The sequence below is a fragment of the Sus scrofa genome, chromosome 6 (assembly GCF_054392235.1).
Source record: "Sus scrofa isolate SSC_HxYL_T2T_F1_AM1 chromosome 6, Sscrofa_HxYL_maternal_Yorkshire_Landrace_v2.0, whole genome shotgun sequence".
NCBI classification, from domain to species: Eukaryota; Metazoa; Chordata; class Mammalia; order Artiodactyla; family Suidae; genus Sus; species Sus scrofa.
Genome location: NC_139388.1, coordinates 93,141,554 through 93,161,637, shown reverse-complemented (window position 1 = coordinate 93,161,637; position 20,084 = coordinate 93,141,554). Strand labels below are relative to the sequence as shown.

The 20,084-nt window shown below is 54.1% G+C and overlaps 4 protein-coding genes across 22 annotated transcripts; 1 reads left to right on the top strand and 3 right to left on the bottom strand.

Moving 5' to 3' along the window:
- The first annotated feature begins 9 nt into the window (after positions 1–9).
- On the top strand, positions 10–18,002 carry TMEM234 (transmembrane protein 234). Of its 8 annotated transcripts, none has more exons than XR_014807430.1 (6): positions 10–42; positions 324–475; positions 1,550–1,616; positions 2,384–2,476; positions 2,751–2,899; positions 13,920–18,002. XR_014807430.1 is itself a non-coding variant. In XM_084963737.1 (5 exons), the coding sequence occupies exons 1-5, from the start codon at positions 27–29 to the stop codon at positions 8,927–8,929; spliced, it is 372 nt and encodes a 123-aa protein (XP_084819863.1). In that variant the 5' UTR covers positions 10–26; the 3' UTR covers positions 8,930–9,300. The 8 variants fall into 8 exon arrangements, 3 of the variants coding, with proteins under 3 accessions (XP_084819863.1, XP_003482061.3, XP_084819862.1); XR_014807429.1 differs by lacking the exon at positions 13,920–18,002 and adding an exon at positions 11,652–13,068; XR_014807426.1 differs by lacking the exon at positions 13,920–18,002 and adding an exon at positions 8,886–13,068 and having other exon boundaries at positions 10–178.
- Positions 4,034–9,607, bottom strand: DCDC2B (doublecortin domain containing 2B). Of its 7 annotated transcripts, none has more exons than XR_014807416.1 (10): positions 9,342–9,607; positions 7,681–7,732; positions 7,178–7,254; positions 6,833–6,935; positions 6,346–6,492; positions 6,204–6,243; positions 5,223–5,412; positions 4,982–5,040; positions 4,696–4,799; positions 4,034–4,427 (listed from the first exon to the last, which is right to left on the bottom strand). XR_014807416.1 is itself a non-coding variant. In XM_084963698.1 (10 exons), exons 1-10 carry the CDS (start codon positions 9,605–9,607, stop codon positions 4,154–4,156), a joined length of 1,341 nt encoding a protein of 446 aa, XP_084819824.1. In that variant the 3' UTR covers positions 4,034–4,153. The 7 variants fall into 7 exon arrangements, 5 of the variants coding, with proteins under 5 accessions (XP_084819824.1, XP_013854567.2, XP_084819826.1 ...); XM_084963698.1 differs by having other exon boundaries at positions 6,804–6,935; XR_014807415.1 differs by lacking the exon at positions 4,982–5,040.
- Positions 10,105–12,784, bottom strand: IQCC (IQ motif containing C). Of its 3 annotated transcripts, none has more exons than XM_003127756.5 (5): positions 12,730–12,784; positions 12,203–12,346; positions 11,712–11,976; positions 11,362–11,480; positions 10,105–11,242 (listed from the first exon to the last, which is right to left on the bottom strand). In XM_003127756.5, exons 1-5 carry the CDS (start codon positions 12,769–12,771, stop codon positions 10,403–10,405), a joined length of 1,410 nt encoding a protein of 469 aa, XP_003127804.2. In that variant the 5' UTR covers positions 12,772–12,784; the 3' UTR covers positions 10,105–10,402. The 3 variants fall into 3 exon arrangements, with proteins under 3 accessions (XP_003127804.2, XP_084819822.1, XP_005665235.2); XM_084963696.1 differs by having other exon boundaries at positions 11,712–11,806; XM_005665178.4 differs by having other exon boundaries at positions 12,745–12,784.
- On the bottom strand, positions 13,080–17,704 carry CCDC28B (coiled-coil domain containing 28B). 4 transcript variants are annotated; one of them, XM_021095807.2, is made up of 6 exons: positions 17,639–17,704; positions 16,196–16,383; positions 14,858–15,024; positions 14,547–14,740; positions 14,318–14,340; positions 13,080–13,275 (listed from the first exon to the last, which is right to left on the bottom strand). In XM_021095807.2, exons 2-6 carry the CDS (start codon positions 16,357–16,359, stop codon positions 13,221–13,223), a joined length of 603 nt encoding a protein of 200 aa, XP_020951466.1. In that variant the 5' UTR covers positions 16,360–16,383; positions 17,639–17,704; the 3' UTR covers positions 13,080–13,220. The 4 variants fall into 4 exon arrangements, with proteins under 4 accessions (XP_020951466.1, XP_020951467.1, XP_084819858.1 ...); XM_021095808.2 differs by lacking the exon at positions 14,318–14,340 and having other exon boundaries at positions 13,080–14,304; XM_084963732.1 differs by lacking the exon at positions 16,196–16,383.
- Positions 18,003–20,084: the final 2,082 nt, after the last annotated feature.

Here is a 20,084-nt window from a genome sequence, read left to right as displayed (position 1 = left end):
CGGAAGTGCAGAGGGGCGGCGTTGCCATGGCGGCGACCCTGGGTAGGCGGCCCCGCCCTTCACTCGGCTTTCAGACCCTCATCCGGAGCTCATCTCCTTCTCCATTTCCACCATCTAACCCGACCCCTGATGCAACCCCGAACCTGGGATCCTGGATCCATCTCCCCGGCTTCCCGGGGTCTGTCCTAGTGGCCAGACGCCCCGGAGCCTCCAAGAGGAAGAAGGGATTTGAGGGCGGGAGCTGGGGCTGGGTGGCTGAAGGAGGGTTGGACCTGTGTGGTGGGCCTGCGGGGGGAGAGGGTGTCACTCGCATCTCCATCCAGGGCAAGTGCTGGCGCTGGTGCTGGTGGCCGCTCTGTGGGGTGGCACACAGCCGCTGCTGAAGCGGGCCTCCTCCCGCCTGCAGCAGGTTCATGAGAGGACCTGGGTCCAGCAGTTGCTGCAGGAAATGAAGACCCTCTTCTTGAATACTGAGGTGCGTCTGTGAATGACCCCTCTCTTGGGGGTAGCCCATAAAAATTTGTTCTCTGGAGTCAGACACGTCTGGGTCAGAATCTGCATCCCACCACTTATTTGCTAGAAGCTCTTGGATGAGTCCTTTGTGGGCCTTGAGCCTCAGTTTCATCATCTGTAAAATGGGAGTAATAATGGTAACAATCTTACTGGGCAGTTGTGAGGACTGAGTGAGGTCAGGCACATTAAAGCTCTGAGCATTGGGCCTAGTAACTAATTAGGGCTCAAATCTGTGATTCTTTGAGCTGTATTATTAGTATTTTATTTTTTGCTTTTTTTGGGGGGGGGGTGCTGCACCCATGGCATATGGAGGTTCCCAGGCTAGGGGTCTAATCAGAGCTGCAGCTGCTGGCCTACACCACAGCCACAGCAATGCCAGATCCAAGCCATGTCTGAGACCTACACCACAGCTCATGGCAACGCTGGATCCTTAACCCACTGAGCAAGACCAGAGATTTAACCCACAGCCTCATGGTTACTAGTCAGATTTGTTTCCACTGCACCACAACAGGAACTCCTAAATATTTTTAGTATTTTATTATGGTGATCCCTCCAACAGACCTTTCTTGGGGGAGGGCTTAGGGTTCAAATTGGCCTTGTGGAAGGAGGATAAGGAAGGATATAGAGAACTATTTCTGACCCCAAAGCTCCCTGTCTAAGCTAATGGGAAAGACAAGACATAGACACAACTGCCTCTTAGGCTAAGGGCTTTAGGTGAGGTACAGATAAAGTGCATTAGTTCAGAGGACGGAGGCTGGAGGTAGGAGACTGGGGGAAGGCTTTGTGGAGGTAGGGACATTGGCACCCAGAGACTTGCAGAATGGGGAGGATAGGAACCAGCAGGGCTGAGAGGGAGGGCATTCAGGGCAAAGGCGTGGAACTCAGTGACTTTCCCTCCACCCTGGAAGGGTCCTTTTCAGAGGGTTTAGTCCCCAGGCTCTTATAGCCACCTCTCCATCCAAGGAAAACTGTATCTCCAAGTTCAAAGAAAGCAGCTAAGTTAATCACACTGACTGCAGTTTTCTTTTGTTTCCAGTACCTGATGCCCTTTTTCCTCAACCAGTGTGGCTCCCTTCTCTACTACCTCACCTTGGCATCAACAGGTGGGTCTTTGGCTTAAAACTGCTATGCGGTAGTGGTGGAGGCTACTCAGGAGAATCACTGTGGGGAGAATATCTAAAATACCTTGTTGGAGCCTCCATCATGGCTCAGCAGTTAACAAACCCGACTAGCATCCATGAGGACGTGGGTTCGATCCCTGGCCTCGCTCAGTGGGTTAAGGATCTGGCATTTCTGTGAGCTGTGGTGTAGGTCACAGATGTGGCTCGGATCCCAAGTGGCTGTGGCTGTGGCCGGCAGCTGTAGCTCTGATTCGACTCCTAGCCTGTGAATTCCCATATGCTGTACTTGTGGCTTCTGAGGGAGCATGGAGTCAGAAGACCTGAGTTTGAATCCTGAGTTTTGCTGTGACTTCATCTGGAAAATGGAGTCATGAGATACCTATTTTATTTTATTTTATTTTATTTAGTTTCCTGTTGTTGCACAGCAGAAAGGAATCCGAGTAGTATGCATGAGGATGTGGGTTCTATTCCTGGCCTCTCTCAGTGGGTTGGGGAATCTTTATTTTAATTTTATTTTGATACGCCCATAGCATAGAGAAGTTCCTGGGGCAGGGAATGAACCCACACTACAGTAGTGACTTGAGTCACAGCAGTGACAATGCTGGGTCCTTAACTCAGTCAGCCAGCAGGGAACTCCAAGATACCCTTTTGAAAAGACTATCTTGATGATGTAATAAAAGTGTTTTGTACCTAGAAAGACTTTTTTTTTTTTTTGCATCTCAGAGATTCTTTTCATTCTCATCACCCAGATCTGACCCTCGCGGTACCCATCAGTAACTCTCTGGCCATCGTCTTTACACTGATTGTTGGGAAGGCCCTTGGAGAAGATATTGGTGGAAAACGTAAGTCAGAGGCCACTGCAAGTTCAGGAAGCCACTACAAGGGCTTTGACACCCCTGGGTAATTTTTTTCCATCTCCCATGTTCGGGTAAGGAGAGGATCATCCCCCATTGTACCCCTTTCCTCTGCAGCTCTCTTGTTTCCTTTGGCCATCAGAGTTTCCTTCCCCTGGATAGTCTGGGGACAGACCCTTTCTGAGCCCTTCCCTCAGACCTGAACCAACTCCTGCTGGCGTGGCTATTCTCAGAACCCCTCAATTTCTGCCCATTATCCCAGGAGCATTCACAGGCATGGTGCTCACCGTGGCAGGAATTACTCTCTGCATCACAAGCTCAGTGAACAAGACTCAGGGGCAACCGTCTACGCTTTGAGTGGGCCAAGGCCATCCTCCAGCTCTGCTGTCCAGGGAGCCCCTGGGCCAGGAGGTAGAGCATGAGCATGCGGACTTAGCCCTCCCCTCCCCTCCCCCCACCCCATCCCAGCCTCAACTTCATCTCTTGGGATAATAGCTACCTCATGGATCATAATAAGAGAACAAGACGAGTTTCTGTCTTGGTGCAGCAGAAACGAATCTGACTAGGAACCATGAGGTTGCGGGTTTGATCCCTGGCCTCGCTCAGTGGGTTAAGGGTCCAGCGTTGCCGCGAGCTGTGGTGTAGGTTGCAGATGTGGCTTGGATCTGGCCTTGCTGTTGCTCTGGTGTAGGCTGGCAGCTGTAGCTTCGAGTCGACTGACCCCTAGCCTGGGAACCTCCATATGCTGCAGGTGTGGCCCTAAAAAGAAAAAAGAAAAAAAAGAGAGAGAACAAGAGTGAGAGGGTTTTGTAACTTTCAAGTGCCGTTCAACTGCTGGGATTCAGCGCAAGAAACTTCACAATCACCTTCAGCAACCTTTTTGCCCCAGCAGCACTCTTGCTGTCATGTCAGGTCCCCAGATCTGACACTGTTACTATGGCCTGATCTGGAGTGTCCCAGCAGCATGCTTGGTGGACTGCAGAATCCCAGCTGCAAGGAGAGCGCCAGCTATACTCTTTGAGCCAGAAATGCCAACAGGAGGCCTCCAGGCTCAGCCTTGGCTGGCTAAGGAGGAACTGAGGGGGAGGTGCACAAGAACGGCAGAATGTAGGAGGCAGATGTAGGACTTCCCTTTGCGGCTCAGGGGAAACAAACCTGACTAGCATCCATGAGGGTTCAGGTTTAATCCCTGGCCTCACTCAGTGGGTTAAGGATCGGTGTTGCCATGAGCTGTGGTGTAGGTCACAGACTTGGCTCCGATCCCACATTGCTTTGGCTGTGACATTGGTCAGCAGCTGCAGCTCCGACTCGACCCTTAGCCTGGCACTTCTGTGTGCCTAAAACAACAACAAAAAGGACAGCAGATGTAGGGCAAGGGGAGCTGGCTCTTAGTCTTGCCTGTCCCTCCCATGAGGCAGGTGGAAATCCTCAACTGCTGTCCCCCTCAAACAGATAAACAACTGTGAGTCCCCACACTGCCTGACTCCAGCATGTGGCGCAATGCTGGCCAGCAGTTGTCTGTAATAAATCTGCAGGAAACAGGTGGAGGATAGTAAGTATTCTTTTATTGTGACAGACCTGCTCCAAGGTTGTGGTCTCTCCCCCAAGCTCAGTTGGCCAAAGACCCTCATAAGGAAATGGCCTCTGTGGCTGGGGCTGCTCTGCTCAGAGAGGAAAGGAAGACTGGGCTATGGGTTTAGGAGCAGGAGCGGGACCGAGAGGCTGCAGCGTACCCTGTGAGCCCAGGGAGGCGCTGGTTCCTCGAGAACAGGCTGCTGGCGATGGAGGATGAAAGTTGGCTGCAGCGTGGAGGTCCCTAGTTCCTGGCTGGAGCTGCTGGCTCTCAGGATGGCAGAGCAGGAGCTGAGGCTGGGATAGCTGCCCCCACCCCAGGCTGGTTTGCTGGGAACAGGGCCTCTTCCACTGTCTGTGCTGCCCTCTGGAGGAGGCAGGAGGCCATACAGAATGGAGCCATTAGCCACCCTGTGTCCCCTCTCCAGCCCTCAGCCTCAGCCTGGAGTTTCCCGACCCCAGGAAAGGAAGAGACTAGAAATTAAGACCTGCCCTCTCACTTAACAAGGTGGGAAGTCCAGCTCAGGGAGGAGATCTGCTCACAGTCACGAGGGAGAACTGTTTCTGGGACCCAGGGCTGCGGGTTTCCAGCTCGGAACCCCTGTCCCAACACGCGGCCTCCAGCCCCAGCCCACCTGATCCAGGGGCTCCTCTGTCTGGGTGTTTTCATCATCTGCCACTTCCTGGGCCCCTGCTGTCTCCTTCCTCGGGTGGGGAGCCCTGTACACTCCCTTGACTCCTATGCAGGAGGCAACAAGTCGAGCTCAGGCTGAGGAGCCCTCAGCATTCTTTCCCTTGACCTTCTCTGCCAGCCCCCTCCCCTCCCCCAGCCTAGCTCCACATTCCTCGTGGCCTCGGAGGGTGGCAGGTTAGTTCACAGGCAGGCCTTTGGCCCCCATCCCCATCTGTTCCAAATCCTACCCCTGAAATGTCATTGCTTTGAGTTTCCATGTGCTGCTTGCTCTTCCTAAGGCTAGTCCCTGTGAAGAGACAAGGGATTGGCTATGCACATGGGGGAGCAGGGAACAATTGTGCTGAGGTTGGGACCAGCTTTGAACCTGGGCATTCTGTCCCTAAGGACCTCCCCCCACAATTGCACGGACCATCCTGTGTCATTGTCAGGGGTTGGCTGAGAAGCTCTTAGATTCTGGAGTCTCCTCACCTGATGGAAATGAGAGAGTAGGGAGCCTGCTTCTTGGCTGAATAGCCTGCTGGGGTCTGGCATGGAAAGCACATGGCTTAACTTGTCTGGCTGCCTTTGGAGAGGACTGGGTCACCTGTGTTGTGTGGCCAGCGGTGCTGGTTGTTCTTCCCTTCTCTGTTCCTGGGCTGGGTTTGAACGCTGCTGGTGCCTGTGGGAGCATGGGAGAGGAGATGCTGTCCATTTGCATAGCCTGTGTCCTCCCTCCGTGCTCGCTCTGCCACCAGGCTGCCTTATCCAGGGACATAGCAGATGGTGCCTGGTATTCTAGATGCCCAGTGAAATCAGGCCATGTCCCCCTATCTACCCAGGGCTCAGGCCTGGGTTAAGATGGGAAGCTGATAAGCATCCTTGGACCCTGCTATGCCAGATATCCTGGTTCTCTGTCCTGGCATCCAACCTGGAGAGAAGGCGTTAGGTCCAAGAGTTCCCGTTATGGCTCAGCAGTAATGAACCCGACTAGTATCCATGAGGCAGCAGGTTCGATCCCTGGCTCTCGTCAGTGGGTTAAGGATCCAGCGTTGCCACGAGCAGCAGTGTAGGTCACAGACATGGCTTGGATCTGGCATTGCTGTGGCTGTGGTGTAGGCCAGCAGCTGCAGCACTGATTTGACCCCTAGCCTGGGAACTTCTATATGGCCCCCCTCCCAAAAAAAAAAAATAGAAGGCATTAGGTCCAGCAAGTCAGAGTCTTAAAGATCTTCATAGAGCCCAGATGAGCTGGCTTCAGGCCAGGTTCTGGTCTGGCCCCTGTCAATAACTGTGTTACCCTGAACAAACCACTTCAGTTCTCTGAACTTCAGCCTCTCCTCTGGAAAATGGGAATAATAATCTGTTTCAGGAGATTATTGAGAGGATACATAAGGTCAGAGCCTAAGCTGGAGGAAGTCTCAGCTAGTCTCCCCTTTCTTTCCCACCCCCATAGCCCCCTGTGTCACCTACCCTCTGCTTGTGGGCCCTGGACTTTGGGTCTGGGGGATGCCTGCAATGACAAACGAGAAGGCTTATGGTAGGCAGAGCAGGACATGGAATCGGGGGGCTTCCTCTGCTCTAACCTGCTCCCCCTCCACCTCAATATACATACCAGCGGTCCCTGGGCAGTGAGGGGCTAGGTACCAGCAGCTCCAGATACGGGAGGGCCTTGAATTCATCCTCTCCGACCGCCACGTAGTAATGGCCACTCACCAGAGCCTCCGGTGCTGACAGTGGGAGCCCCTCCAGGGTGCAGAGTCTGGGAGAGAGAGGTAAGCAGACAAGGGCCAGTGAACAAGATGCATCTTTCATAGTCAGCAGACTGTGAGGGGTGGGTACAGCTATTCCAAGGTACCCTTTGGCCACTGGCCCTCTGGGCACCTGGGCTGCTCACCCGGGCTCTGCCCTGGCTCCGACAGCTGGGGGGGTGGGGGGCTTCCCTGTGGCAGAGAAAGAAGTCTCATTTGGGGAAACATGCCTTCCTTGGGCCTTTTCATCCTCAAGGACAGTCAAAACCAATAGGGAGGTTCCCTTTGGGGACTTGAGGGTCTCCCTGCTCCCCAGACTCACTTGCACACAGCCCCGCTCTGTAATTTCACCTTCTCGGTCAGGAGCTTCAACACTGCTTCCCAGTCCTCGCTGGCCATCTGGGACAGCTTCAGGCTACACGGGGGACTTAACAGGTCTCCATTCCTGAACACACTGAGATAAAAGCAGCCTGGTAAGGGGAAGGGCCCCTAGAACTCCTTCGGTGTGAGCACAGGGTGGCACTGGGGCCAGAAGATGACCCAAGAATCAGTGCCCTGGTCCATTTTCACCCAGCAAGCGTGTTGGACTTGTTATAGCCCCACCAGTCACCAGAGGCTCCTGGGACAAATCCACCCACATTTGCTTGGTCTCGCTGAAACAAAAATCTATGCTCTGCTCCCCAGCAGGGCACTCACTGAATATAGCAGGGGGAACCTGCAGGTAGCTGCCGGCCAAGGGCCCCATCACACGGCTCGTGAGTCACGGGAGGACCCTGAAATCCAAGTCAGGAGAGAGCTGAGGTCTTGGGGTAGGGATAGGTCCTTCCAAGGTGGGTGGGGTGAAAGAAAGGAACCTGCCTGGGGTAGAAGAGGGGGCAAGAAGGTGTGGTCACACCTTTCACCACAGGGTGCTTCTACTTCCCCTAAGTCTTAGTCTTAACCCTCTCCCGCTCCTCTGTTTTAAGCTTCCTCTCTCCTTTGAGGACCACAGCCTGGAGATAAAGTAAAATGTTGGGAAAGGAGCACGGCATAGTGTCTTGCAGTGCTGCATCCCGAGAAGGCAGCAGCTGGCTCCAGAGGAGGTGTGCAGAGTGGCAGATCCTGCGGCTTCCAGGCCCCCTGACTTCCCAGACCAAACTGGGGGCAATCCCTGGAGGGGCGGGAGGACTGGGCAGGGGACAGCCTGCCCCAGGACTCACTGGTAGTCTGCTGCTCGTCCCACCTGGATCCTTCCTCCCGGGGGATAAATAGCTGAAAGGACAGACAGATCACAGGTCATCTCGGAGAGCCTGGGATCGCAACAACCAAGCAGCTACCAGAGTGCAGGGCTGGGGTCCAGCTTACCAGGTCTCCCTTCCAAGTAGAATAGTCTCAGTCAGCAATCCAGAAACAGATGCTGACACTTGTTTTATTTATTTATTTATTTGTCTTTTTAGGGCTGCACCTGTGGCATATGGAGGTTTCCAGGCTAGGGGTCAAATCGGAGCTACAGCAATGGGCCTACGCCACAGCCACAGCCCAGATCCGAGCCGTGTCTGCGATCTATGCCACATCTCATGGCAATGCCAGATCCTTAACTCACTGGGCAAGGCCAGGGATTAAACCCGCAACCTCATGGTTCCTAGTTGGATTTGTTTCCGCTGAGTCAGACGGGAACTCCAGATGCTGACATTTGAACCTGCCTTAGGCCCTGTATCAGGCTGAACATCCAGACTGGGATCTTAGACAACAAACCACAACATTAAAGGCTGAGATCCTACTGTCTCAAATTTCCACATTCATGAGGTGTAGGTGGTTTTATCTCATTTTATGTGAGACTGAGAGTAACTTCAGTGACTCACCTAAGTGACACAGAAATGACAGAGCCCAGATTCTAAGTCTGTCTAGCTCCCAACTCCATGCTCCTTCCATTACAGTGAGCAATGTCAGCTGAAAGCCGAGGAAGACCCTGGAAGCCAGATCTGAGTTGGAAGCTCAGTTGTTCAGATTGTTCTCCCATCTTGGAAAGCACAGACCCACCCTGTAAAGGGTGATCCCAGCCTAAATGGAGAGTAGTTGGTGTCTAAATGCAGCAAGGAGGAAGTGCTGGATGGATTAGAGTATTTGGTGGTGCTGGTGATGGGGGCAGAGGATCCAGTTAAGAAGAGCCTTTGGAAAAAGGGGCTCAACCAGTGGGAGTGTTCCTCTTCCCACCGGCATGAACATCAGTGTCACTCTGACTTGAACCATGGGTCCACTTTTGTTACTTGTATACTCTCAGGCAGGTTATTTCACTATCTTGATTTCCCCTTGCAAAGAACGGGGATAAGACCACCCCTTCATGGGGTTGCCATACTCCACAAGACAGTTGTTTTTTGTTTTCTTTTTAATTAATTAATTAATTTCGTCTTTTTGCCTTTTCTAGGGCTACTCCCGCAGCATAGGGAGATTCCCAGGTTAGGGGTCTAATTGGAGCTGTAGCCGCCAGCCTACACCACAGCCACAGCAACGAGGGATCCGAGTTGTGTCTGCAACCTACACCACAGCTCACTGCAACGCCAGATCCTCAACCCACTGAGCAAGGCCAGGGATCGAACCCTCAACCTCATGGTTCCTAGTCGGATTCGTTAACCATTGCCACAGCAACGAGGGATCCGAGTTGTGTCTGCAACCTACACCACAGCTCACTGCAACGCCAGATCCTCAACCCACTGAGCAAGGCCAGGGATCGAACCCTCAATCTCATGGTTCCTAGTCGGATTCGTTAACCATTGCGCCACGACGGGAACTCCCAAGGCACACAATTACGTACTGAATACACGCTGTTGCTATTGCTGTTACCTCCCTCCCCAGCCTCTTTGACCACTCCCAGCCCACTCACGAGAGTTTGCGGAATTGTTCAAAACCAGCAGCCACATAATGCCCTCCGTTCTGCAGGTCTGCCAGGTTGGTGACAGGGTGGCCATGAAAAGGCGTGTAGAGAGCCCGCACAGCTAGTGGGGCCTGCACAGCTGTTGTCACCTCACAGAAGAGGCTCTCCAGGGTGGGGAAGCGGCGTTGAGTCACCACTAGCTGGTGGCCTGGGGAGAAGGGGTCCCTGTTCCGGTACACCACTACCCTCTTGGCTGCTGACCTGCCACCAGCCATAGTGTGTCTCCTTGGCTAGAGACGCCGAGCTGTTGCCAGGCAACTAAGGCAGGGCTGGGAGCAGCGCTCATCAGAGGTGGAGTCCTGCCCTCTCACCCAGAAAGGCAGGGAGAGCCTCCACAGGAGCGTGTGTCTGCAGTCAGGGTCTCATGCATTCAGCTCTTGGCAGGGCCTCACAAGAGTTGGACAGATGTGATGACTGTATACGAAGGAAGAGCCAGGGGCGCAGTGAGAGAGGCAGTGGCAGAGATCACACTGAAACACCCATGTCCCATACTGGGAGGTGGGAAGGATTCTCAGAGCCTCCCTGCCACTCTGTAGCCCGGAGGGCTAAGCTTAAAGGAAGATTAGCTTTGGAGGCTGTTCCCCAAAGATAGCTAGTCTACTCCTGGGCTGTGGCTCCCAGCCAGCTCTGGGGAAGATGCCTCATGTCAGCAGGAAGCAAACAAGAGGGCCCAGAGTCTCTTAACCAGAGGCAGAAATGAATGCAACCAGGCTCAGAAGCTAAGGAAAACCTTTATTCTCCATCAGGCCTGCCAACTTCACTCACCCCAGGTACCTCCCTGTCCCCAAATTTGGATTGAGCCACAGGCTGAGGATAAGAGCATCCTCCTCCTTCCATTCCCCCCGCGGGTGCCAGCCCTGTGCTCTAGCTTCTCTTTGCCTCATTACCTCCCAATGGCCAGGGGCAGGAGGCAGAGCTGGTACCAGGGAGTTAGGATGAGGTCCTGTCTCCCTCGTTGCCCTTTTACAGCATCCCCCTTTGGAACCTGGTCCTCCCTGGTTCTGTAGGGTCTATCCTGGTGGTCCTGTTTTCCACGGCCTGCCCCTCCAGTGGTCCTCTGCTGTGTGGTCTGACCCTGTGGAAGACAGTTTCTCAGGTGGCCTTGATTTCCACGGTACAGTCTTCTGGGTTTTCCACCCTTCATGACTAGATTCATTGGAGGTCCTATCTCTGGAGCTTTTATCACTGGAGGTCTGGCTCTTGGGTGGTTTATTCTTCCAGAGATCCAGGCCACCATGCTCTGCCAAAGACCCATCCCAGATGACGTGGTCCTCTGAGAGGCCCAACTCTCGTGGTCTAGTTTTTTGGCCATCAGGCTTTTTTTGGTCTGGCCCTCTGGGAGACTTGCCTTCAATGTATGGGTCCTCGCAGAGTGTGGGCAGCTGTGTCCTGGCTTTTCCAGAACAGTAGCCCCTAGGTTTGAGGCCTTTGGGGGTCTGGTTCTCTAGAAGTTCTGTTAGTTGCAGGCAGGTCCCTCCAAAGATCTGTTCCCCAGCGTCTGGCTCTTTGTTGAACCTCTTCCCTACGGCCTGGTTATCTGATAGTATGGGCAGCTGTGGTCCCGTCCGCCTATAGCCTGAGTCCCTGTACTTGGCCCCAGCAGTGGTTCTGTCTGTAGTGGCCAGTCTTTCTGGGGATCTGTGGGGCTGTGATTTGAGTCTCCAGCAGGAGTCATCCACATGGTCTGGCTCTCCAGTGGGCCTGGCTCTAGAGGACTGATCTTCCAGTGGTGGGACTGGTTGTGACTCTCCTTTCTCACAGCCCTGACCCCCATGGTCTGGGCACATGCAGGGCTTGTCTCTGGTCTGGTTCACCTCTGAAGAGTTCAGTGTTTGTTTGAGAATCAGGTACTGTTGAGGAGGAGAACAGACACTGTATCAGGCAGGCCTGCTTGGGTCTGGCAAGAGGCTTTTCCCCAACCCCACCCTTGGCCCTAAATGTGCAGAAAGGCCTTCAAGTTAGTGCCTACCTCCTTACGGCTATTGATGGCCTGCTGTAACCACAGCAGCTCCATGGCCAAGTGGCTGCGCTGATACTGGAGCTCCTGGAGCTCAGTCTGGCTGTGGGACAGTCCTGGACCTGCAGCTTCTGTGAAGGAGGAAAGAATGAAGGGAGAAAGGTTTGAGAAGCAGACACTGGGCACTGGCCTAGCATTAGACCCTGGCATCCTCCCCTTGCCTACCCATGAGTTGCTCCCAACAGGGCAGAGGGAAGACAGAAAGGAACGCAGCTTATCTACACAAGCTTTTCACTTTTCAGATGGCAACGCTGAAGTCCAGAGAGGGTCAGGGGGTTGCCCTGATCTAGGCAGAGCGGTACCTGGATTCTCCATCTTTGACATGTCTCTGGTCTCCCCTTGACTCAGTTTCCTGGTCTTCGTGCTCTGCTCATTCTGAGGCCATGGGCTTTCATCTCTGCAGGGAAAACTGCCTGAGTTTGCTGAGCTCTCTCCAGACTTCTTCAGTATCATCCCCTCCCAGATGGCCTCTTTCTCAGGCTCTTTACAGGGGAAGCGGCTCCACAGTTCCTGCTCTGGATCTGGTACTCTTTCTCCAGCTTTCCAGGTCTGATGGGATTTTGCCTTCTGAGAAATCAGAGAAGTATGAGAGTCCCAAGGCCAAATCCTCCAAGTACCAGGATACCATGATTTAACATGCAAATTGGTGAGGACTGAGGACTGGGCTGTGAGGTGTGTCTGCTGCCTTCCCCATTGAGAAAAGCTTAGCCGGAAGGGTAGATTCTGCCATTCCCTTGAATCCTCTGCCCAGGTCCCTCCTTCCCCTTCCTTCTGCCTCCAGGGTATGTATTACCTTTGGGAGAAATTGAGGTCTGGGAATCCAGCCCCTGGTCCACTGAAGTGTGCCCAGATCACCCTCGATCTCTTGTACAACAGCCTCATACTCAGCTCGAAGACTCTGGAACTGGCGTCGGACCAAGAAGCCCCGGACGCAGGCCTGGTGTGGAGAACGTGGGGAAAGAAAAACCCTTATCACTGCAACATGGGGGCGTCTTGGGGGATATTTCCCGAGGGATCATCCAGGCCCTCGGGGAAAGTAAGGAGAGGTGACGCTGTGCTCTGCAGCTCCGGGGGTTCGAAGGAGTGCGCTAGACTCGAACAAACTCTTCCACTGATGGCCCTTCCCCCGATTCCCGCAGAAGCGTGTGGGGGGAGTGGGGGGCGCGTGAGGGTCCTTGGGTCCCAGCATTCCTTCAGGCCATCGGGGTGGGTTAATAGTTTCAGAGGTGGGCATGCGGGTAGGTTACTAAACGTGACAGGTTCATCTCGTCTGAGAGCCCATGGGGGAGATAATCCTAAGTACCCCGACCCGCCCAGCACCTGCAGCGTTGTCACCTTCCGAACCAACCGCTCTCGCTCCATCCGGGCGCCAACTGACCCGCCCGGCGCCTGCGCAGTGCGTCACCCGTCCGCGCCGCGGGCTGGGCCCGCAGACCCCGCCCCGCCGTCTCCACGGCAACCTTCCTGCGCTCCCTTGGGTTGGGAGTGGTCCTGCTGCGGTCCCAAACTCCCACTTCCAGAACTGCACAGGGAAGTGTAATCCCGCCCAATCCCCCAGCAGGATCTTCTAGATCGGAAGGGTGTTGCGTAGGGGCCTCCCCGCGGGAGGTGAGGCCTAGCCGCCCCTGCCGAGTAAAGGCGCAATGAGAGGAAGGAGAACAAGGAGCCGCTTGCTTCTTTCCGGTTTAATTCCATCCAGTTCCCCCTCCCCCATAGCACCTGGAGGGGGCCCGCGGAACATCCAGTCGAGCTCATAAAAAGTCACAGTTTTAAAGGAATGAGAAGGGGCAGTCTGGGCCTGGGTCCGACGACTACACAGCTGATGGCTCCTCAGGCTCGGTGTTCTCGGCCAGGTGCAGCTTCTGTCTGTGCCAGTCAAGGATGGTGATGCCTTTTTTTGTTTATTTTTGTTTTGTGTTTTTTGTTTTGATACCCAGAGCATATGGAAGCTCCTGGGCCAGGGATCGAATCCAAGCCCCAGCTGCTACCCTGGGATCCTTAACCCACTGCGCAGGCGCAGAGGTTGAATCAGGGCCTCTGCCAAGGCGGCAGGTTTTCCTTTTTTTTTTTTTTTTTTTTTTTTTCCAGAGCCACAGGTGCAGCATATGGAAGTTCCCAGTAAAGGGGTCAAATAGGAGATACAGCTGCTGGCCTATGCCACAACCACAGCAACGCGGGATCCAAACCGAGTCTGTGACCTGCATCACAGCTCATGGCAACACCAGATCCTTAACCCACTGAACCGGGCCAGGGATAGAACCTGTTTCTTCATGGATACTAGTCGGGTTCGTTTCTGCTGAGCCACCACGGTAACTCCCAAGACAGATTCTTAACCCACTGTGCTACAGTGGGAAGTCCAGGATTGTGATGCTTTGAACCCCAGTCCTTCCAACCCTATTTTCCCAACCTTCGCAGGCTTAGTTTCCCCCAACTGTGCAAAGGGGTAGGGGCCAGGGACTCTGGGGTGGTTCGTGGTCTGGGCTTGACTCCTCATCTGCCCTTCTTCCTAGGTGGCTTTCCCCCTTCGCTTTTGGTTTAGATCATGCGGGTGCATGGACTGCCACTACTTCTGAGTAGGATGAGATGCAGAAATAATGTAAGTAAAAATGCTGAAGAGTAGGAAGATATCAGACAAGATTCGCCATGGAATGGTATCAGCTAAGTTACTTGCAAACACTGACAAGCAGGCAAACCCCACAACTGTCTTTCTCTAATATTTAGGGAATTCTTGATGCATTTCTCTACCTGGGTAGGGGCAGTTTGTGGCTAATTCTGACTCATTATGACTAAAGGGATAAGGATGTTGATTACATGTGAATATTCCTGGAGGGTGGTGGGGAGGCAGAAGCTGATTTTCTCTCTGAGGCATGCACTGCATATACACAGTCAAGTCCCCTAGAAAGGATACATAGAATTACTAAGATCTTCCAGCTGAAAACAGAGAGAGAAAGGTTTCTGTCAGGAGCTTTCTGGTCTGGGGTTTCTGGTATGGGTTTAGAGGCCCAGAGCTTTCGGTTCCATGCACCTCCAGCTTTTCACCCAGGGACCAGGAATGGTCTTAGAAGCATGTCCCCCGCCCCGCGCGCCCCCACAACGCCTAGTGTCCCCAGGAACGGAAGCACCCAGCCCTGACCCACATTGCTGAGCAGCTGGTCCAAGTTGCGGTCAGCCATGGTCTTCTTCTGCTCCTCTGGCAGCCCCTCAGCGACCCCGTCCTCTTCTTCCTCCTCTTCCTCTTCCTCCCCACACACGTCCAGGCTGAAGTGCAGCCGGGCCAGCTTCTCCTGCATCTCCCGCACGTGCTCCAACTGCTCAAAGGAGCATTCCTTTCCTAGACAGCACCTGTCAGCTCTGGGAGCAAGCTAGGGACCCGGGCCCCAGCCCCGCCCCCGAGTCCGGCCCTCCAGCCCCACCCACGTGCCCTCTAAGCCCCGCCCCCAGGACTCACCGAAGGCCTGCAACCGGCCTGAATGGAAGTCATTGAGCAAGTTCAGCAGCCCTCCCTCCATCTCATAGACGTCGGTCACCTCCGTCAGGAATGAATGCTGCAGGGGGGTGCCTGCAGAGCCGCCCCCACCTCCGGCCAGCACCGGGCGGCATTTCTCCTTGCCTACCCTGGGTAAGTGGGCATGGCCATGGTCACAGGGTGAGGGCAGCCAGGAATCCCCAGGTCTTTTTTTGTGCCATCTGTCTATGCACTAATCCATCCTGCTATCCACTCACCAACATAAATGGATGTTCGTTCTTCTGGCCCTGTCCTGGGCACCAGGAATGGCAAAGGGAAGGGAGTAGGTGAAGGGGGGGAGGGTAAGAGGTCAAAAGAAGTCTTTTTCTGCCAATGATACAGCCAGAGCTACGTCTGCAACGGGGCTTCGGGGTTCCTGTCTGAGCCCCTCACTCATTCATCCTGTGACCCTGGGGGAATCACTTGTCCTCATTGGTCCTCAGTGAACTCGGGGCAGTGACTCCCTTACTTCCATCAGAGCTCCCAAAATATCTTTCTGCCCTTCTTCTATGTAAAAACCATTTTTTTGAATTTTCCATTGCCCACAGGATAACATGGAACGCCCTTTCCAGCCTGCCCCACCCCCTCCAACTGCATTTCCTACTAGTCCTGTCCTAGCCCTGAGCTTCAGCTATACCCCACTGTGGCTGCCTTCAAACATGACTCTCAGGCAGGTGGTGCCTCTCAGGCAAGTGGAGTACAAAGCCAAGGGAAACAGTAATTGGAGAAAGAACACGTGTTTAGTAGGAAACAAACACGGACACTTTATAGGGTAGGAGGCACATTTCAATCATTTAAAAAAATTAAGTAGAGAATTCAAATTGTACACTCAAGCCTCCTCTCACCACTTCCTGTCCCATGACACTCCAAGACCACCAAACCACCTGTAGTTCCCAGAACCTTCCAAGCAATATTTTTCTCCCAGACTTCTGCCAGGCAAGGCTCTCAACATTCTCCCTTTTCAGTCCCTTCTCTGACTCACTTCCTGGCATGGAAGCTCATTCCCTGCTCCAAGATGCATCATCACCCTGTGGTCTCAGGGACCCCTTGGCCTTTTCCCAACACACTTGAGAGTAGGGACTGGGTCTAAGTTCTCAGGGGCTGGGGGTGAGTGGTGTGTGTGTGTGTGGGGGGAGCCCCAGGGAAGGCATGGATTATTGCCTAGAACTATGGATTATTGCTTAGAATGATAGGCTAAAGCCTCCTTTACCTTCCTCCCTACAGGACTCAACCCTGAGTTCGGGTGCCTCCCTCCTTGCCCTGCTTCCCTTCCGTACCCACCTCTTGAACTTGGCCCGCTGCTTGGGGGATGGCAGATGAGGGAGCCCCAGGGCCAAGGAGCCGCTGTGGCTGGTGGGCACTGGGACCCTGCGTAGGGTGCCTGGGGCCTGGGCTGGCTGGGTCAGGCAGGGCTTGGGGCTCCTTTTCTTCTTTTTGTCCTCCATTGGATGCTGGCTAGGCCTCAGGCCCTGGTAGGGAGGCAGTCCCACGGAGACAGTGAATGGCAAAGCCGTTCCTCCACCCAGAAATCCCTGAGAGCTGCAGAGGACTCCCCTGGGGCTTTCTGTTCCCTCATCTGTCCAGTATGGGCAAGTCTGGGTGCAGCACCTACTGCTGGGGTCACAAATAGGTATCTGAAGGACCTTCTGTGGCCCACTCCAGGTCCTTCCCTACGTTATAGCCTTAGCCTGAAAACCTAGGCCCTGCCTAGGTTGGACTGGGCTGGACCAGGCACTGTTCTCCTGCTGCAGCTGCTCCTGGATTTCCAGTCCTTGTAGTTGAGGGGGTGGGGCTGGCAGAGGAAATTCAGGGGACACTGGGTGGATATGAGCTGGAAGGAGCCCAGTTTAGTATTAGGGGTGTCTTAATTCCACTAAATAGGTAAGTAGAACTTATCAACTGCCTAGACAGACTCTGACAAACCCTGTCAGCATGGGAGGTGACCAAGATGTGGATGGGATAGCCTGGGACGACCTTGGCATCAAGAAGTATCCCCGAGAGGATGGGCAGCAATGGCAGAAGCCTGGCATGCAGGCAGGGGTCAGTGTGGGTTCCCCCACTTAGATACTGGCCTCCCTCCTCTTCCACCCTACCCCCAACCGCAAACACCAGAGACTCCCAGAAGTTCCACGGGACAGACTTCCAGCCGCTTAGCCCTCCCCAGTCAGGAAGTTCCTGCTTGGCTTCAGCTGCAGCCAGAGTGGGCTGGGTGGTCAGGAAGAGCAGCAGGCAAGCCTAGGCCTCTGACAAAGATTGCGCCCGAGGCTGGCACCACTTGGCCTCCGGTCCTGCCCCGCCCCTCAGCATCAGGTCCGCAGAAGTCCCCCTGCACGCAGGTCTGGGGGCGCTTTACAGGTTTCCCCAAGCTGCTCGCTCCTAGCTTGCACCACCAAGCCCCATTCCGTCCGCACTCTGGGATGGCAGTGGCGCTGGAGGAATAAGCATTTAAATTATGGTACGAGGCTGGCTGGCACTGAGGGGGTGTGGTGGAGGGGAGACTGGAGAGCGGCAAATGCCTGGCCCAGTAGCAGCTTAGTCCATTTAGGGACTCTGCGCAAGAACTGCAGCGCGAGCTCCCGCTTCCCAGGAACGGCTAGGGGCGACCTGGGATGTATTCCCCATCATCAGTCTCCAAAGCCGAGTGGCAAATAGATCGCTCAGCTAAGGAGCCAGGATCCGAACGTCATTCTGCCTCCACACCCACCCTCGAAGGGGGCAACTGACCTGGAGGTTTGGGGTCTGGAGTGATGCTTCAGTGTGGGTTCCCTCCGCCCTCAGCACTCTCCAACTAGGGAACGGAAAGGGTGGAAGCTGAGCTTGCAGGAGGTAATTTGCATTTAAAGAGAAAGTGGCCTTTTTTTAGAGTGGGCTGGAGCAAGATGGGAGGAACATCCCCACATTTCTGAAGCTGTCCTCACTTTACCTCCCCATCTGAACTAAGGTGACTGGGTTGGTTGTGTGATGGCTATCTTCCTGTTAGCTCTGGAGAGACATTTATTAAACTGTCAGTTTTGGAGAGAAGCTAGAAGTCCCTTAAAAAATGGTGACAGCTTTAGCAGAAGTGGACCAAAAAAAAAAAAAGAAGAAAGCACCTAAGGCATTTTTATATACATTTAATCCTCATAACAGCCCTGAAGGAAGATACCATCGTCCCATTTTAGTGAAAAAAGAAAAGTCTTTTGAGGGCAGTACCACTCCTTTTTTTTCCGGCTTTTTAGGGCCGCACAGGAGGCATATGGGCATATGGAGGTTCCAAGGCTAGGGGTTGAATCAGAGCTACAGCTGCTGGCCTACACCACAGCCATAGCCACAGCCACAGCCACTCCGGATCCGAGCCTCGTCTGCGACCTACACCACAGCTCTCGGTCCTTAACCCACTGAGTGAGGCCAGGGATCGAACCCACAACCTCATGGTTCCTAGTTGGATTCTTTTCTACTGCACCATGACGGGAACTCCAGTACCACTCCTCTGACAACATTCGGACACTCTTCACTGGTGGCCAGTGGGGGCTGTATTCAACCATTCCAAACCTGCACCCCCAGGCCTAGGGGACATGTGGGGAACATCAGGTCAGAGAGAGACCATTGCACTTACCTTGCGCTTGACTCCCGCCCCCAGGAGGGAAACCTGAGTGCCTGATGGAGGCTGACCCAGCGCTGCTGGTGCTGCCCCAGGGGGCAGATCAATGGGGCAGCTATGAAAAGACCTGGCAAAGGCTGCCAGCTCGGGTCCCTAGAGAAGCCTCTGATGCAACAGGAGACAGGCTTATCCTTGGCCAGGCTGCCCTGCAGTCTTGAATTAACTGCACCAGGGCCAGCACACAGTCACTGTCCTACCTTCCCCTCCCACTGGGCAGGAGCAGCTTCTCTGGGCCTGGGTCTCAGAGTTCCGGAGGGGTAGGCACTATTTCCAAAGGCACCTGAGCAGGGCGATTTCCCAGGTGCTTCCAACACCTGGACTGCTCCAGAAGGGGAGACTTCTTCAACAACAGGGGTCAGAGGGAGGGGTCTGCACAGAGCTGCTAGGGAGTGGCAAAAAGGCTCCTCCAGGAAAGTAGCCCGGAGCCAAGAGCACCTCTAGGGCGGTTATTCTCAGAGCTGCTTTACTCTGGAGCTCCAAGAATTACGGCAGTCTTGCCAGACCTCCTCCAAAGAATCTTTAACTGGAACCAATGTGGCCAGCACGGCAAAACATCAGCACATTAGGACCCTGGCTGGAAGGGGCAGAGGCTTTGTGGGGACTGTCACAGCCAGTGTGGACCCATCTGTGGAGGCTTGGAAGGAAGGGCACATCAGTTGTTTCTGCTATTTTTTGGGTGTTCATTGGTTCATTGTATGATCTTTTGTGTGGGACCAGCCCAGGCAGGGAGTGGTGAACAGGGTGCTGGTTGAGGCGCCCAGTAGGATGTAACTCTTATGAGTCCCAACTTCTACACCTAGCCTTGCTAGGAGTGAGAAACCAGACCTCTTAAGAACTGCATGCAGCTTGTGGTCTTATCACGGAATGCAGATCAGAGGAACCTGGAGCTTCCTTCCCTTGGGTGGGCCAGTACCAAAGGGATGCTGCCCGTGGCAGACAGCCCCCAATAGCAGTAATGACAGTGGCTACTCAACTTTTTTTTTTTTTGCTTTTCAGGGCCACACCAGTGGCATATGGAGGTTCCCAGGCTAGGGATCCAATCAGAGCTACAGCTGCCAGCCTACACCACAGCCACAGCAATGCAGAATCCCAACCGCATCTGCGACCTACACCCAGCTGACGGCAACACCAGATCCTTAACGCACTGAGCAAGGCTAGGGATCAAAGCCACCACCTCATGGTTCTAGTCAGATTCATTTCCACTGCGCCACAATGGGAACTCCATGTCTGCTCATCTTAATTTGGGCCTCCACTGGAATCCAAGCTGCAGCTATGGCAATGCTGGATCCTTAACCTGCTGTGCCAGGTGGAACTCCCGTCTCCGGTCTTGCCTTTTGCTTTCCTCATGGACCTATTTAACCACCTTCAGTGGTTTCCCCTGCCCCCAGATCTGGCCCAAATTCCTTAACCTGGCACACAGGCTGGAGGGGATCTGGCCCCTGCCTCTTCTCCTCCTGCCACCCTCCTGTGCACCTGCATTGCTAGGTGAACCACTTCCTTACTAAGAGATGCCAAAATCCACTTGCCTTT